The following is an 18,172-nucleotide window of genomic DNA, read 5'->3' as shown; positions in this document are numbered from 1 at the left end:
CAAAATTAAAGTATAGGCAGTGTAGATTAGGGTTGGGAAACTATGGCTTGCAAACTAAACCCAGTCAATTCTGTTTTTATAAATACAGTTTCATTAGAATTCAGCCAAGTTCATTAATTTACATATTGTTAATGGCTTATTTTGCACTTCAGTAGCAGAGTCCAGAAGTTGTGACAGATCACACGGCCTGCAAAATCTGAATTATTTACTTTCTGATTCTTTACATAAAACGATTGCTGGCTATGCTATAGATCTTCTCAAAACTTTCAGTGTGATAACGTGAATTCCAAAATCATTTGACTATAGAATTCTTTCATGGCCCAACAATTATTAGCAGAAAGAGTGTTCTTTGAAATACTTTAGATTAGATTATTTCCAAGATCCAATTGTTCTCTGATTCTTCAAAACATCCAACTAAACAAATGACCCAATCTATCCCATTCATTCAACAAATATTTATGGAGTATAAGCTATGTGCCAGACAATGCTTTTGTTTATTGGTAAATAAAGTCAACAAATAGACAGGAGACTTGTCCTCATGAAGCTTATGTTCTGATCAGGAGTTATAACCAAGCAAGGTGCATGATAGATGCTGTGGAGAAAAAATAAAGCGAGAAGGGGACCAGGGCACCAGAGACTGCAATTTTAAAGAGGGTGGTCAAGAAAGGCCTTACTGAGAAAGTGACATTTGGAGAACGACTTAAAGGAGGTAAGTGATCCTTATGGGGGGAAGCATTTAAGGCAGAGGAAACAGCCAATGGAAAAGTCCTAAGAAACAGCAAGAGGTCATTGTGGGACAGAGTGAAGCAAGGGAGGAAGGGAGGGACAAGGAGAGGGAGAGACACAGAGAGAGAGAGAGAGAAGAGAGTGGAGTCAAAATATCCAATTTTTTTTGCCAGATTATGGGGACGCTTAGAAGCCATTGTAACAATTTAGATTGTTATTCTGCAATAAAAAACAGGGGGTTATTGGAAGATTTTGAAGAGTGACATGATTCGATTTTCATTTTTAAAGGTCACTTTGGCTGTTGTGATCAAAAAAGACTACTGAATGAGGTTGAGAGAGGAAACAAAGAGACGGGGAGGTTTTGTCATAATCTGGAAGCAAGAATAACAAGGATTTGCACAGAGTGGTAGCAATACAGGTGGACAGAGCTGAACATACATTTCGAAAATACAGCCAATGAAATCTTCTGATGGGGTGTGAAAAAAAGAGAAGAGTCAAGGGTGACTCCAATTTTTTTCTGAAACAACAAAAAGTTAGAAATGATAAAAACTGAAATGGGGAAGATAGTGGGAAGAATAAATTTTTAGGGGCACATCAGGAACAGAGTTTGAGGTGTTGAGCAGGATATATAAATTTAGGGAAGAGAGATGGGCTGGTGATGCAGGTATGGAGGTGGATAATTAAAGGATGGTATTTAAAGCAATGAGGCCGTTCAACAAGGGAGCGGAGTAGACATCCATGGACTAAATCCTGGTACCCTCAGCATTTAGAGGTCAGAAAGATAATGTGGAATCAGTAATGGAGGTTGAAACGCAACAGCCAGGGGGGCAGGAGTGATCACAGAAGAGTAGGGTGATGGCCTGGAAGACCAGTGATGAAAGAGGGAAAAAATAACCATCTCAAACCTATTACTAGATCAAGTAGGATGAGGACAGAGAACTGAGCATTGGCTTTGACAGGTAGAAAACCTGACAAAACCAGTTTCAGTGAAGTTATGTGGCAAAGGCTGACTAGAGCAGCTGACTAGAAAAATGGGGGAAGAAAAATTAAAGACAGTAACCTTCAAATTCCACTTTTGTCTGCTTTTGGGGGAACATTTCCAACTTTCAGGAAGTCCTGCATGATAACATATTTTTCCTGTGTACTGACAATCCCCTTTACTCATCTTTTTATATGTCTATGCAAAGCCAAACATATGGGTAACATGTGAAAAATTCCTCAGCCATCTGAATGTTTCCAAATACACATAGTTTGAAACAAACTAAGCAAAATATTTGGATGACTAACAGGATTTTTCATTTGTCTATCTGGATGTCTACATAGTATCAAAGTTGAGATGTCCATAAAACAGAAATTATTACTAAATAAATTATGTCATAGTAATTTATAGTTCTATTGGAAGGATTGGCATGTGTTAAGAAAATTCTTATATCTTCTGTCATTTTATATCCTTAAGATTGTTAAAAATACCAAAATAATCTATAGTATTCAGATTATTCTTTGTGCTTAGGAAACTTAGACACATGGATTTAGCTTGACATAATAAATCAAGGTAATCTCACATTGAACAGAATCATGATTACAGCTAGTTGCTTTAAATACACATTTCGCTCAGGTCAATAAATGTTTGTTAAACAACAAATAAATAAAAGATAGTACAGTTTTACTATTCTGAAAAATGTTCGCTTCCTTTTACATTCATGTCTAGAGTACTAATGAAATGCAAAACACAGATTTACAATTTGATAGCTAAATCTACATCGTACAAATCTAAGCTAGTGGTTCTCAAATCTTATCGTGCAGCGAACTCCCTGGGAAGGGGCTTGTCAAAACACAGGCTGCTGACCCCACAGCCAGAGACGGATTTCTCTGAAATGACTCATATGGATAAAAAATGAGGAGAGGTGCTGAGCGGCAAAGGGGTAAATTGTGCTGGTCAATGCTGATTTGCTCTCATATCTACCTGAACCCTTCCCCATTCTGCTCTTGATCGCAGGTAGCCTCATTTCCCAAGCTACTTGCTGCCCTCTGATCTACAATTACGTTTGGGCAATGAGGATTAAGAGGGAGATTAAATGCAAGGAAGAAGCCAGAAGCTAGTATATTTCTCTCTCAATCTCTCTGTTTCTTCCGCTGTCTCTGGAATTGGTTGTAGGGCAACTTCTCTGTCCATGGTCCCAGCTTCTGCTGGACAGTCCCCACCAAGAACCTAGATGGGGGTGGGGGAAGGACAGCTTTTGTGCTCTGGTGCCACTATATCCAACTCAGGTCTCTTCCGAACCTGGGTTAGCTACTGCTAGTTTCATGCTACTTATTGCTAAGCGCTGGGTGGCTACAATGCCCTGGTTAATTTCTCCCAAATTTCTTCATGTTTATCGCCAATACTCTGCAGGAAATTCCTAGAATGCTCATTTGCATGACTGGGTTCTGACTACTATGGCTGCTAAGAATTTGGCATTATTTTTCAATTTACCACAGGACAGTCTAGGCTAGCATATCCTTTCTAATTCAGACACCTTGTCTTTACCCGATCCTATTGCAGGTTAATCATAGCCTGACCTCACCCCCAAAGTTTACAGACAGTAGAAAGGCAGCAGAGATAAAAGAGATATTGGGAAAAGGGAGACAAGTGATGGGGGAAGGGTCTAACAGTGCCTTTTGTCACCCACAGCTGAACCTCAGTTGACAGAATAAAACCGTAGCCTCTGATGTCACCGTTCTGTGAATGTTGAGAGGCTGGCCTCATGTTAAGAAAGGGTCTCTCTATGTGAATGTGAACCTTTCAGAGGAAATCTAGTATTATCACGTGTGGGTAGAAAGGTAATAATTTAGAAATTTACTTTGAAACCTGGGAAACAGTTACCCTGTATCAGAAAGTCCCTATGCTAATCAGAAACACTCAGATTGTCGACTTTTAGTAAGTTGTGCCTGCGCGCGTGTGTGTGTGTCTGTTTGTGTGTGTGTGTGCAATCATATGTCTGCGCATGTGTTTATGTCTTTTGAGATATTTGCCTTACCTCATTTCCTTACTTTATAAATTCAAGTCATTTCCAGAGCCTACTAAGGACTGGGGAGCCAGGCTCAGTTTAGGTGGTAGTGTAAGGACAGAGGGCTCTGAAAAGCAGGGACAAGAAACACCCACCATAACTTATTCTACGAAGTGAAAGCAACATGTTCAAACTCATGGTGGCAGCGAGCCACGCTGTGAGTGTCAACACACGTGGACTCCAACTGTAGGTAAATAAGCAGTAAGTGATTGAATATTCAGAGGCAGCGTTCTTTGTTTATGGAGCATTGCCCATCTATGCGGCACATGGAGCTGATGCTGTCAGTATTGATTTCATCGCACACTTTCTAGTCTGCAACAGAGCTCATAAAATAACCACTAACTGAAGAGAATATCCATTTAAGTAGTCTTAATTTTCATTGATAAACAGAGCAAATGTGGTGCAATTCTTTTCTCTGATATATGCTCAATATTCCAAGAACTAATTTACATGCTGCTCCTCGGTGATTTTATCCATTTGTAACACAAGATACCTGTTAGCATGTGACAGTGACTGCACTCCCACACTCCCTGGCATCGAACAGTGTGGAAAGTCCAACAGTGTGATAGGTTAAAGATGTTTGCCAAGACCTAGGGCTGATTTCTTCCAGAGCACAATGTGTGTTATAAACGTTGTAACTAGTTCTTTCTCAGCAATAGTCTGATGTGTATCAATTTGTCAATTCATTTCACATGAAGTACAATTATGAATGATATCTTGGTAGTTCCAGTCTTTTCATTCCTTCTAGAAACAAAATCCAATAACTTCATTCAGGGAAGTATTACCACACACTTGTTCTAGAAAGATTATCTTGATTTACTAGAGAGCTCTCTTAAGTTTGAAAAACTGGTTAAATTTTCAACGGCAGTATTTTAAAAAGACAAAGTATTAGATATAAGGAATGAGTTGATCCATTCTCTGATCTAACAAAAGCCCGTTTTAGATACTCAACATTGTATTCATAGTCAAGCTTTTCTTTTTCATCTATTTCTGGGAAATCCTCTCATTTGAAGGTTTTCCTTATCCCAGTGGAGTCCTGTTAACTTTTTTTATATTTCACATTATTTTGAGTTTTAATATTTATTATAATTTTCTTTCTAATTTTATCTTTAACTGCACCAGCTTTGCTCCTTTGGTCTATTTTTAAATGAGAGATCAGATAAATCAAAATACTAAAAATAAAAAATATTAACTGAAAATATAAATTCAAAGGGCACAAAAATAAACTGCATCCTGTTAACTAAATCTTACCTCAGCAAAAGTGTGCATCAGAGTGTATGGCATGCATGCAAAGATTTTGTGAATTATAGTTAATTACATTAAAAGAATTTGATAAGATATCAAGGAAAACCATGATTGATCTGATTTTGAAAGTTAGTACGGTGGATGTGAACAAAATCTTTCTTCAAGGTTTTTTCCTCTGAAGCCATCAAAGGACCATGGGAGACCTGACGACATTGGTGGACCAGAAGGGGTATGAAGACCAAGGCAGAACTACTCTTTGGACTCTTTTCAAACTTTTTATGCTCAGAACATCAATCTTAAAGAATCAACTGTGACCTTTGGTTGGAATTCTTCAGGTGTTAAAGGGCTTCAGCCAGGCAGGGCAGATTTCTTTTTCTAAAAGCCAGAATACTACCCTTTCCCTTTCAGCTAAGGTTCTGGCTCTGCATCATACGGGAGGCCTGTCCTCTGCTCTCTCTCGGGGCCTCTCACAGGCTTTCTGGCTAGTTCCAGGGGCCTCATCATTGTACTCCTCTCCAGAACCTCTTGGCAGGGTCAAGGGTACGTGCTTAGCCCCTAGCCACCATCTGGCAATTTCAATCTGTCTTTATAATTTCGCTCTCTCTTTGGAAACTAAACTAAAGAAAAACAAAGGGGAAAAACCTTCGTACCTGATACTTGCTTTTAGCCTACTTTTCCACTTCTCTGCTTGTATTCACTTTAACTTTCTTAAGGGGTGGCTTTCACTCTGTTCCTCTACTTGTACAACACGAGTTCTCTCCTTGAATGCCTTTGATGTGGTTTCATCCCATGCTTTTATTAAAACTACTCCATCGAATGTCATCAAATACTCTTAAACACCGAATCTAACAGCTTCTCTTTAATTCTCGTGCTTCTTTCTTCATCAACACATTTGTTATTCTTGGTCACCTTCTCATGGTTGATATTCTTCTCATTTAGCTATAGTGATGTTCGATGACCCTCAATCTCTAATCATGTCTCCATTTTTTTGTGGGTTCCTTAGTCCTCCTTTCCCTATACTTATGGATAATCTCCCCCTATCATGTATTTTTTCTCATTTCCTATGTGGAATACATGGAAAATTATTTAAACAATTCCTCTAAAATTAATTATCTATAAAATATTAGCTTCTTATCCTGTTCTCTTATTTCTAAGAATGGAAAGAATGCATAGAAACTTTTCTTTTCCCCGTGCAGAAGTGAAATCTGTGGCAATGCATCACCACACAATGAATGTCAAAAATGATCAAGGAGAAACTAACACTTTTTGAACAACAAAAGCAACAGAAACAAAACCAAATTATTCACAGAAAGGATCAATACTACGGAATAGCAACTAGTATTCTGGAAAGAGATTTAGAGTTAAGGTAGATTATTCCTTGATCACACTGAGTCATTAAAGTGTAAGCTATTAGAAGCAGAGACTGTATCTTATTCATCTTCCATCTTTCATAGCGATGGGTACAAAGTTTTACACATAATACGATCTCTACCAATGTCTGCTAAATTGAATGGGAGCCTAAGATTTTTTCTAAAAAATATTTTGTGTGAGATTGTTATGCTATAGTTGATGAAATATTATATGTAAGACAGGGATATCAAATATTGTGGAGATAGTTGATAACAGCTCACAAAAGGCTGCCTGATTTTCCTTCCTAGCTCACATGCTAGACAGCCCACCCTTATAGTACTCACATAGGAGCCAATAAACGGTAGCATTCCAATAGAACCGTATGAAAATATCCTTCTCCTTTGTTTTGGAAAAAGGACAAGAGAAGGACATTATTATCACAAAGAGAAATGAGAGATTGGAGAGTATAAATTGACCCTTGGTCAGTTAAAGGGGAAAGAAAGAAGCATTTTATCCACCAAAGTCAGGAGCCCCGAATTATGGATCAGATGCGATGCTGACTCTAAACTGCAGAGCAGTTTGCACTAGTGATTTACAGCAGTACTTTATTTGACTTTATTTTGCTAACCCAACATTGAAGTGTCTTAATGCTTTAGGTGGGTACAAAAGGGGCCTTGAAAGGTTTCTGAGATCATCAAACCCATCTGGAAGATCAGAGCCAGAAGAGAGAGAAACACTCACACCTGCCCCACGGGAGTTTTGCTGGTTGATCAAAGGGGCCAGTGAATATCACCGGCAGGGCCTGAGGGGAAGTAGCTCCTGATGATTTATTGTGCCTTGCAGTCTGGGCAGCCAGAACTACTGTCTGAAAGCTGCATCACTAGGCCAAGATGTGAAGGGAGAAATCCACAACACACGGTACTCAGACGCAAACAGACCTCCCAGTCATCAATAGCTCTGTTTGATACCAACTTCAGACATTATATATTTCTTGCTTCAGAATTTTCAGCAAAGATTTACAGGAAAGGGATCACCCATTCTTGGGTTCCTCCTCTGTAACAGGTACTTCTCAGCTCTAGATTCCATGAATCCTCCACGAAAGGGAGAGAGGGAGAGAGAGAGAGAGAGGCCATTCCAACCTACCAAGCCTTCCACTAATGACCTTTCTGCAGATACAAGGAAAATGGGGTTGGAGGATAGTAATACTTGAATTTGACTGAATATTTCTTCCAAATGAACTTGAGATTTTCAAATACATTAATCTACAAATCACCAGACTATGTTGAACACACTGAAAGGAAATGAGGTACTGTTGTTTAGCAACTTTTAAGTTTACTGCCCTCCCCATTACTAACTCCTAAGGGGTGAATGCCCAGTAAAGCCGACAGAGGTATTAGATAAAAGGAGTCCACGTGTGTAGACTGCTGAATTGAGACTATCAATTGAATCTACTACATATTTAACAGAATTAGAGAATATTTGGGGAAGAATAAATGTTGTAGACCATAAAAGCTATGTATAAGAAGAATAAACAGAAAGATGATAACTATTTGATTGGGAGTGAATATATAGGCTAAAATGATTTATTCATTATATCCTGGTATTGTAAAAGTAGGGGACATCCCTAATTTAAAAAAAAAATTTGGGGAAGAATGGAAAATTTTTTATTTAAAACATGTAGAATTTGACTAGATCATAAATCATAAAAAAAACAGGGTGAGTAAATTAATGGACAGGACATCCAAAATGGATGAATAAGTGAAAGGAATATATTTAGAGGGTTAACTTAGCCTTTTAACACTGCTACAAATTATCCCTTGATTTCACTGTGAAAGAAAAATAGTAGATTATATGGATTATAAGTATGATCCCACATAGTAGTTTTTCCCTCCTTAACAAAGAGCCTAACCCTTATTCCTACTCTTAATAAAGCTTTTAGGTACCTCCTTAAATGGAGTGCAACCCGGTGATGCTTTAGGTTACAATATTTCTGCATGAGGAAAAACCCTACATATGTTGGTATAATTTCATAGATACGGTTTGGACTTTTGTTATGGAAAATAACCACAGTCACATCATACCTTCATTCTGTGCCAAATCTATGATAGTGTTGTCTCAAAAATATGTTGACATAACAGGAAACAAAATATCAGGAAGAATTCAGTCTGTTAAGACAACTCATTTCAACTAATGAAATAAAATTGATTTGATGCAAAAGTACATCCTGTTTTCAAGCATGAGATATATTTCTAAAACAGCTATATTTAATTAGCAATAATTTATATGAGGTCTCATGTTCTTCCAATTTTTAAAACTTACATTCCCATGAAGAGTTTCAATGACTTGAATGTAGGGATTACTTTGTATTTCATATATCAGAAATACTTCAACAATTACTTATACATATTTCTTTTTAGGTGTATAATTGTTTATGTGTAGTATTGATATCTTTCATAGACTTTGCCAACAAACTATTTTTTAATATAATGTATGTTTTGAGTAAGGATGACACAGCATTGGTTCTCAAACATTAGTATGGATCAGAAATGACTTGGAAGGCTTACTAAAACAGATTACAGGGCAAGTTCAATAGACCTGTGGAGGGCCCTGAGAATGTGCATTACTAACAGATTTCCAGGTGACACGGATGCTGCTGGTCCAGGGACCTCACTTGGAAAGGACCCATATAAAGAGAAATCAAGTTGTTTATAAAAATTATGGGAATTACTTCCAAATTACAAGTAACTGTAAGAAAATTATCCACCAACAAGTCACTGAGAGAGCCTTTCCCAGAAGCATGGAGTGACACTTTGTCTTCAGGAACAGGTGTAATTTTATTTTATTTTTTCTTGCCATGGCTTGTGGGATCACAGTTCCCTGACCGGGGATCAATGCTGTGCCCTTGGCAGTGAAAGCTCGGAGTCCTAACCACTGGACCACCAGGGAATTCCCAGGAAAAGAAGGATGGTGGGAAGCCTGGGTGAAGAAAAGAAGATGAACACAAGAACCAGATTCAAATTACCTGTACTCTTTGAACCCTATTAGGGAGTGAGGCCTTCACATAATGACATTGAACTGCTTGTTTTCTAAAAGGAAGACCAATAGAAAGATTAAAGAAAAAATTTCTGTTCTCTACAGGTTCTTGGTGCTCTGGCCGGCTGTAAGGCCTGTGCCTCTGAGGTGGGAGAGCCGAGTTCAGGACATTGGTCCACCAGAGACCTCCGGACTCCATGTAATATAAAACAGCGAAAGCTCTCCCAGAGATCTCCATCTCAACACTAAGGCACAGCTCCACTCAACGACCAGCAAGCTACAGTGCTGGACACCCTATACCAAACAACTAGCAAGACAGGAACACAACCCCACCCAGTAGCAAAGAGGCTGCCTAAAATCATAATAAGGTCACAGACACCCCAAAACACACCACTGGATGTGGTCCTGCCCACCAGAAAGAAAAGTATCAGCCTCATCCACCAGAATACAAGCAATAATACCCTCCACCAGGAAGCCTACACAACACACTGAACCAACCTTAGCCACTGGGGGCAGACACCAAAAGCAACTGTAACTACGAACCTGCAGCCTGTGAAAAGGAGACCCCAAACACAGTAAGTTAAGCAAAATGAGAGGACAGAGAAACACAGCAGATGGAGGAGCAAAGTAAAAACCCACCAGACCAAACAAATGAAGAGGAAATAGGCAGTCTACCTGAAAAAGAATTTAGAATAATGATAGTAAAGATGATTCAAAATCTTGGAAACAGAATGGAGAAAATGCAAGAATCGTTTGACAAGGACCTAGAAGAACTGAACAACAAACGAACAATGATGAACAACACAATAAATGAAATTAAAAATTCTCTAGAAGGAATCAATAGCAGAATAACTGAGGCAGAAGAACGGATAAGTGACCTGGAAGATAAAATAGTGGAAATAACTACCACAGAGCAGAATAAAGAAAAAACAATGAAAAGAATTGAGGACAGCCTCAGAGTCCTCTGGGACAACATTAAATGCACCAACATTCGAATAATACGGGTCCCAGAAGAAAAACAGAAAAAGAAAGGGACTGAGAAAATATTTGCAGAGATTATAGTTGAAAACTTCCTTAATATGGGAAAGGAAATAAGTCCAGGAAGTGCAGGGAGTCCCATACAGGATAAATCCAAGGAGAAACATGCCAAGACACATATTAATCAAACAATCAAAAATTAAATACAAAGAAAAAATATTCAAAGCAGCAAGGGAAAAACAACAAGTAACATACAAGGGAATCCCCATAAGGTTAACAGCTGATCTTTCAGCAGAAACTCTGCAAGCCAGAAGGGAGTGGCAGGACATATTTAAAGTGACGAAAGGGAAACTCTACAACCAAGATTATTCTGCCCAGCAAGGATCTCATTCAGATTCAACGGAGAAATTAAAATCTTTACAGACAAGCAAAAGTTAAGAGAATTCAACACCACAAAACCAGCTTTACAACAAATGCTAAAGAAACTTCTCTAGGCAGGAAACACAAGAGAAGGAAAAGACCTACAATAACAATCCCAAAACAATTAAGAAAATGGTAATAGGAACGTACATATCGATAATTACCCTAAATGTAAATGGATTGAATGCTCCAACCAAAAGACAGAGACTGGCTGAATGGACACAAAAAAGACATAGACTGGCTGAAGGGATACAAAAATAAAACCCGTATATATACTGTCAATTAGAGACCCACTTCAGACCTAGGGACACATACAGACTGAAAGTGATGGGATGGAAAAAGATATTCCATACATATGGAAATCAAAAGAAAGCTGGAGTAGTAATTCTCATATAAGACAAAATCGACCTAAAAATAAAGACTATTACAAGAAACAAAGAAGGACACTACATAATGATCAAGGGATCAAACCACGAAGAAGATATAACAATTGTAAATATTTATGCACCCAACATAGGAATACCTCAATACATAAGGCAAATGCTAACAGCAATAAAAGGGGAAATTGACAGTAACACAATCATAGTAGGGGACTTTAACACCCCACTTTCACCAATAGACAGATAATCCAAAATGAAAATAAAAAACGAAACACAAGCTTTAGATGACACATTAAACAAGATGGACTTAATTGATATTTATAGGACGTTCCATCTAAAAACAACAGAATACACTTTCTTCTCAAGTGCTCATAGAACATTCTCCAGGATAGATCATATCTTGGGTCACAAATCAAGCCTTGGTAAATTTAAGAAAATTGAAATCATATCAAGTATCTTTTCCAACCACAACGCTATGAGACTACATATCAATTACAGGAATATACATGGAGGCTAAACAATACACTACTTAACAACCAAGAGATCACTGAAGAAGTCAAAGAAGAAATAAAAAAATAACTAGATACAAATGACAATGAAAACACGATGGCCCAAAACCAATGGGAGGCAGCAAAAGCAGTTCTAAGAGGGAAGTTTAGAGCAATACAATCCTACCTCAAGAAACAAGAAACATCTCAAATAAACAACCTAAACTTACACCTAAAGCAATTACAGAAAGAAGGACAAAAAAACCCCAAAGTTGAGCTGAAGGAAAGAAATCATAAAGATCAGATCAGGAATAAATGAAAAAGAAATGAAGAAACAATAGCAAAGATCAATAAATTAAAAGCTGGTTCTTTGAGAAGATAAGCAAAATTGATAAACCATTAGCTAGACTCATGAAGAAAGAAAGGGAGAAGACTCAAATCAGTAGAATTAGAAATGAAACAGGGGAAGTAACAACTGACACTGCAGAAATACAAAAGATCATGAGAGACTACTACAAGCAGCTATATGCCAATGAAATGGACAACCTGGAGGAAATGGACACATTCTTAGAAAAACACAACTTTCCGAGACTGAACCAGGAAGAAATAGAAAATATGAACAGACCAATCACAAGCACTCAAATTGAGACTGTGATTTAAAATCTTCCAACAAACAAAAGCCCAGGACCAGATGGCTTCACAGGCAAATTCTATCAAACATATAGAGAAGAGCTAACACCTATCCTTCTCAAACTCTTCCAAAAAATAGCAGAGTGAGGAACACTCCCAAACTCATTCTACGAGGCCACCATCACCCTGATACCAAAACCAGACAAAGATGTCCCAAAAATGAAACCTACAGGCTAATATCACTGATGAACATAGATCCAAAAATCCTCAACAAAATACTAGCAACTAAATACTAGAATCCAACAGCACATTAAAAGGATCATAAACCCCATGATCAAGTGGGGTTTATCTCAGGAATGCAAGGATTCTTCAACAAACGCAAATCAATCAATGTGATACACCATATTAACAAACTGAAGGAGAAAAACCATATGGTTATCTCAATAGATGCAGAGAAAGCTTTCGACAAAATTCAACACCCATTTATGATAAAAGCTCTCCAGAAGGTAGGCATAGAGGGAACTTACCTCAACATAATAAAGGCCGTATATAACAAACCCACAGCCAACATCGTTCTCAATGGTGAAAAACTGAAAGCATTTCCACTAAGATCAGGAACAAGACAAGGTTGCCCACTCTCACCACTATTATTCAACATAGTTTTGGAAGTTTTAGCCACAGCAATCAGAGAAGAAAAAGAAATAACAGTAATCCAAATCAGAAAAGAAGAAGTAAAACTGTCACTGTCTGCAGATGACATGATACTATACATAGAGAATCCTAAAGATGCTACCAGAAAACTACTAGAACTAATCAATGAATTTGCTAAAATAGTAGGATATAAAATTATTGCACAGAAATCGCTTTCATTTCTATACACTAATGATGAAAAATCTGAAAGAGAAATTAAGGAAGCACTCCCATTTACCATTGCAACAAAAAGAATAAAATACCTAGGAATAAACCTACCTAAGGAGACAAAAGACCCGTATGCAGAAAACTATAAGACACTGATGAAAGAAATCAAAAATGATACAAAAAGATGGAGAGATATACCATGTTCTTGGGTTGGAAGAATCAACATTGCAAAAATGACTCTACTACCCAAAGCAATCTACAGATTCAGTGCAATCCCTATCAAACTACCAATGGCATTTTTCACAGAACTAGAACAAAAAATTTCACAATTTGTATGGAAACAGAAAAGACCCAGAATAGCCAAAGCAATCTTGAGAAAGAAAAAAGGAGCTGGAGGAATCAGGCTCCCTGACTTCAGACTATACAACAAAGGTACAGTAATCCAGACAGTATGGTATGGGCACAAAAACAGAAATACAGATCAATGGAACAGGATAGAAAGTTCAGAGATAAACCCATGCACATATGGTCACCTTATTTTTGATAAAGGAGCCAAGAATATACAATGGAAAAAGACAGCCACTTCAATAAGTGGTCCTGGGAAAACTGGACAGCTACATGTAAAAGAATGAAATAAGAACACTCCCTAACACGATCCCCCAAAATAAACTCAAAATGGATTAAAGACATAAATATAAGGCCAGACACTATCAAACTCTTAGAGGAAAACATAGGCAGCATACTCTATGACATAAATCACACCAAGATCCTTTTCGACCCACCTCCTAGAGAAATGGAAATAAAAACAAAAATAAACAAATGGGACCTAATGAAACTTAAAACCCTTTGCACAGTAAAGGAAACCATAAACAAGACAAAAAGATGACCCTCAGAATGGGAGAAAATATTTGCAAATGAAGCAACTGACAAAGGATTAATCTCCAAAATTTACAAAGAGCTCATGCAGCTCAATATCAAAAAACCAAACAACCCAATCCAAAAATGGGCAGAAGACCTAAAAAGACACTTCTCCAAAGAAGATATACACATTACCAACAAACACATGAAAGGATGCTCAACATCACCAATCATTAGAGAAATGCAAATCAAAATTACAATGAGGTATCACTTCACAACCAGTCAGAATGGCCATCATTAAATATCTACAAACAATAAATATTGGTGAGGCTGTGGAGAAAAGGGAACCCTCTTGCACTGTTGGTGGGAATGTAAATTCATACAGCCACTATGGAGAACAGTATGGAGGTTCCTTAAAAAAACAAAAATAGAACTACCATATGACCCAGCATTCCCACTACTGGGCATATACACTTAGAGAACCATATTTCAAAAAGAGTCATGTACCCCAGTGTTCATTGCAGCTCTTTTTACAATAGCCAGGACATGAAAGCAACCTAAGTGTCCATCCACAGATGAATGGATAAAGAAGATATGGCACATATACACAATGGAATATTACTCAGCCATATAAAGAAATGAAATTGAGTTATTTGCAGTGAGGTGGATGGACCTAGAATCTGTTATACAGAGTGAAGTCAGAAAGAGAAAAACAAATACCGTATGCTAACACATATATATGGAATCTAAAAAAAAAAAAACAAAAAACCTGGTCATGAAGAACCTAGGGGAAGGACAGGAATAAAGATACAGACGTAGAGAATGGACTTGAGGACACAGGGAGGGGGAAGGGTAAGCTGGGACGATGTGAGAGAGTGGCATGGACATATATACACTGCTAAATGTAAAGTAGATAGCTAGTGGGAAGCAGCCACAAAGCACAGGGAGATCAGCTCCGCGTTTTGTGACCACCTAGAGGGGTGGGATAGTGAGGGTGGGAGGGAGATGCAAGAGGGAGGAGATATGGGGATATATGTATATGTATAGCTGATTCACTTTGTTATAAAGCAGAAACTAACACACCATTGTAAAGCAACTGTACTCCAATAAAGATGTTTAAAAAAATAATGAAAAAAAATGATCCACCAACGTCCACGTTATAATGAACTTTCCCCATAATTACTAATGCAAAGTAGTTTTGTTTATATTATTAACCTTCTGAGTAATTAACAAACTGAAAATTCATAAGTATTCTGGCTGCCAAAGAATCTCTCTGTACTTAATTTCATTTTTGCTTTAAAAGTATTTTATTTGAAATAAAATATAAAAGCAGCAGTAAAATTTTCTAACTATAAAATCACATGGACGTGTGCTTATGCCACTGTAATATTTTGAAGCAAGATAACTGTGTAATAAAAAGACCTAAGTACGCTGCTACCTAAGATATTTCAAACTAAGTATCAGAATACAGTTCAGTGAACAAATTGCTAGTGAATAGATGACAGGTAGAGTTTTATTACAGCTTTTGGTAACAAATATTAAGATATTTCCTGCTTTATTAAAACCTAGTTTCTTATTGTGAATAACTAAGTATCTCAACTTATTTCTTTATAGTACTTATGGATGACCTCCAAATACATTCTTTATTCTCTAATTTTGCACTGCTCAAATACGTGCTTAATTTTGTGGGACAAAGGACGGCAGAACTGAACAATGGCACAAAACAAAACAAAAAACAAAATGTAAAACACAGTTCTATAGGCTTATGCCCCAACATTTTCACATAAATATTGCAATAACTATATTCAATAATTTGCTCCTTAATTTATACTTTTTATTACTTGTAAAATTTATATTCTATCAGACATATATATATATGCATAAATATAAAATATATAAATATATACACACACACATATATATGTGAGAGATACAGCTGATGTAGCTTATAAATCAGAAAACTAAATCTTTATTAAAGTCTTTTACATGGTTAAGAATTCTACAAAATTTCTGTTGGACTCAATTGAGATTTTTAATTATAAGTTCCTTATTTTTGACTTTTGATATTTTCTAGTGGCACTGAAATTAATGTCCTAGCATAAGCAGCAGGACACACTTGAGTGCAATCAGGGCAGCGAGGCAGATGTCGGCCAGGCCACCTTGGCAATCAGTCTTCTTGGCGCAGACAATCTCAAAATCACTCTCACATTCCCACACTGTGCTTTATTCTTCCATTGACCTCTATGTCTGACCTCTCCCGAAGAATTATAATCAACAAATTATTATTGTTGCTTTTCTTTGTAACTTGCATACTTACAATCGGGAGGCATCTTTTCCATAAATACCGTGTAATATTCTTTTAGAAGTTCAAAATTTTCCTGATTAATACTTTCTTGCAAAGAGACATCTCCAAACCTAAACACAAACAAAGAAAATAGTTATGGGTTATAAAATAGTACCCGAAAGTTACTTTTTTTAATCTTTCTTTGTTAAATAGGTGGCAGTAGTTTTGTAAGGAAGGAGTCTCTGTTTTCTAAGCAACATTGTGCAAAGGTGATTTCAACTATATTCCAGTCTCCACTGGCCCTGACTCCACCAATCCCTATTGACACACCAAAATATTCTCACAGTCATCAAATGTGAACCTGAATGAAATATGAAATCTAAAACACCAACCCCGTGCCTCTGCATAATTGATACTCAGTTAATGTTAGTCTCCCTACCTCTGCAGGGTTATATCTCTAAAGACCTAAAAACTCTTCCTTCTCTCTTTTTATCCCTCCTATATTCCTCTTCACCAATGACAGCTTGCGGAGAGGTCCAGAGGACCAGGACTGAACATTGGGCTGCATACAGTCTTAAACACACTGTCAACTGCTGTAGGCACATGTAGAGTACTCCACTCTCCCAGGGACTGGTTCACTTCTGTGGCCCTTTCTTTCTGCCCACACCATGAAGGATGCCAGCCTCTGTACTGGTGCTCTTCTGCCACCTTCTTCAGGCAAAACTTTCTACCTGTATATCACTGACCTTGTGTTTTCTTTAAGCCCTTCTCAGGTTTAAACTTAAAATCCTCTTGTCTCTCTATAAAAGGATGCCATGCAAATGGCTTCCAATATGTATCCTCATCCAAATGGCTTCCAACATGTATCCTCATCCAAATATCTCCATTCAAATCTGTATTTCTAGATGTCAACTGAAAATTTCAAAGTGAATTAACCCACACCACTTCAAATGCAACCTAACCAAAAACTGAAACCACCTCCTCCTTTTGTTTAGAAATAGGCGTGTTTCTAATAATCTGACATTAATTCAGGTTCAAAATCTAGGCACCCTTTTGGATTTCCTTGGTTTTCCGCACTCCATCCACTATTCACTGATATATTCACATCTCCGGTGTCCTTTCCTTCTTTTTCTTTACCACTGTCATTTTAGGTATTTAGTAATATTCAGTCTCGACTGGATATAAAGCCTCCCAAATATGAGAAGTGCTATGCCTCCAGGTTCCCTCCCTTCCAATCTATCCCTTACATCATGGTCAGATCATTCATTCATTCAACAAATATTTATTTAACCTCAGCCATGTGCCAGATGCTGCATAGGCAATGAATGAAATGCTGGAGAAGTTAGTCTACCACCCATTTCATCATATCTGCTCACTAAACTTCACTGCACCTCCTCTCTGTGTAAGAACAAAGTCCAGTCTCTTTAGTTTAGCATCTAATGTCTCCACAAAGGCCTCCGAAACCCTTTGTTTGTGGGAATGGAATTACACCCTTCTACTTTACCAGCAGGATTTTGATGCCTTTGGGACTTTTCACATGCTATTCCTCCTCTGACTAGGAAGCCTTACTTTCCTTATCAGCTTGATTAATTCTGATTTGTCCTTCAAAGCCCTGTGGAAGGTGTATATATACTATGAAACCTTCCTGATGAAATGTTCTCCCATCTGTGAATCACTTTCTTTCCTCCATGAATCCTGTCCCTCCTACATCTTTGCTTACTGTATGAGTCAAACTGTGGTGTATCATTTGTTGAACTGTCTTCCTTACTGGATGGTGGGTCCTTTCAGGATGGGGATCATGTCAGTTCTTCTTGTTACACTGCCTGCTCCCTGTGTCCCACAGCTTGGCAGAGTAATGCCTGGTGCAGAGTCAAT

The 18,172-nt window shown here is 37.7% G+C and overlaps 1 protein-coding gene across 10 annotated transcripts in view; it reads right to left on the bottom strand.

Annotated features, from left to right (window-relative positions):
- The window catches only part of INPP4B (inositol polyphosphate-4-phosphatase type II B), a 718,440-nt gene that overhangs the window by 60,838 nt on the left and 639,430 nt on the right, over nt 1–18,172 (bottom strand). For all 10 annotated transcript variants that reach the window (XM_067736786.1, XM_067736785.1, XM_067736789.1 and 7 more), the window contains one exon: nt 16,331–16,428. In XM_067736786.1, coding sequence (XP_067592887.1) covers nt 16,331–16,428 — 98 coding nt within the window. The remainder of the gene's footprint in view (nt 1–16,330; nt 16,429–18,172) is intronic.

Source organism: Pseudorca crassidens, chromosome 4 (assembly GCF_039906515.1).
Source record: "Pseudorca crassidens isolate mPseCra1 chromosome 4, mPseCra1.hap1, whole genome shotgun sequence".
Lineage (NCBI taxonomy): Eukaryota > Metazoa > Chordata > Mammalia > Artiodactyla > Delphinidae > Pseudorca > Pseudorca crassidens.
The sequence above is the reverse complement of the archived record's forward strand: the minus strand, read 5'-3'. Positions and strand labels throughout refer to the sequence as shown.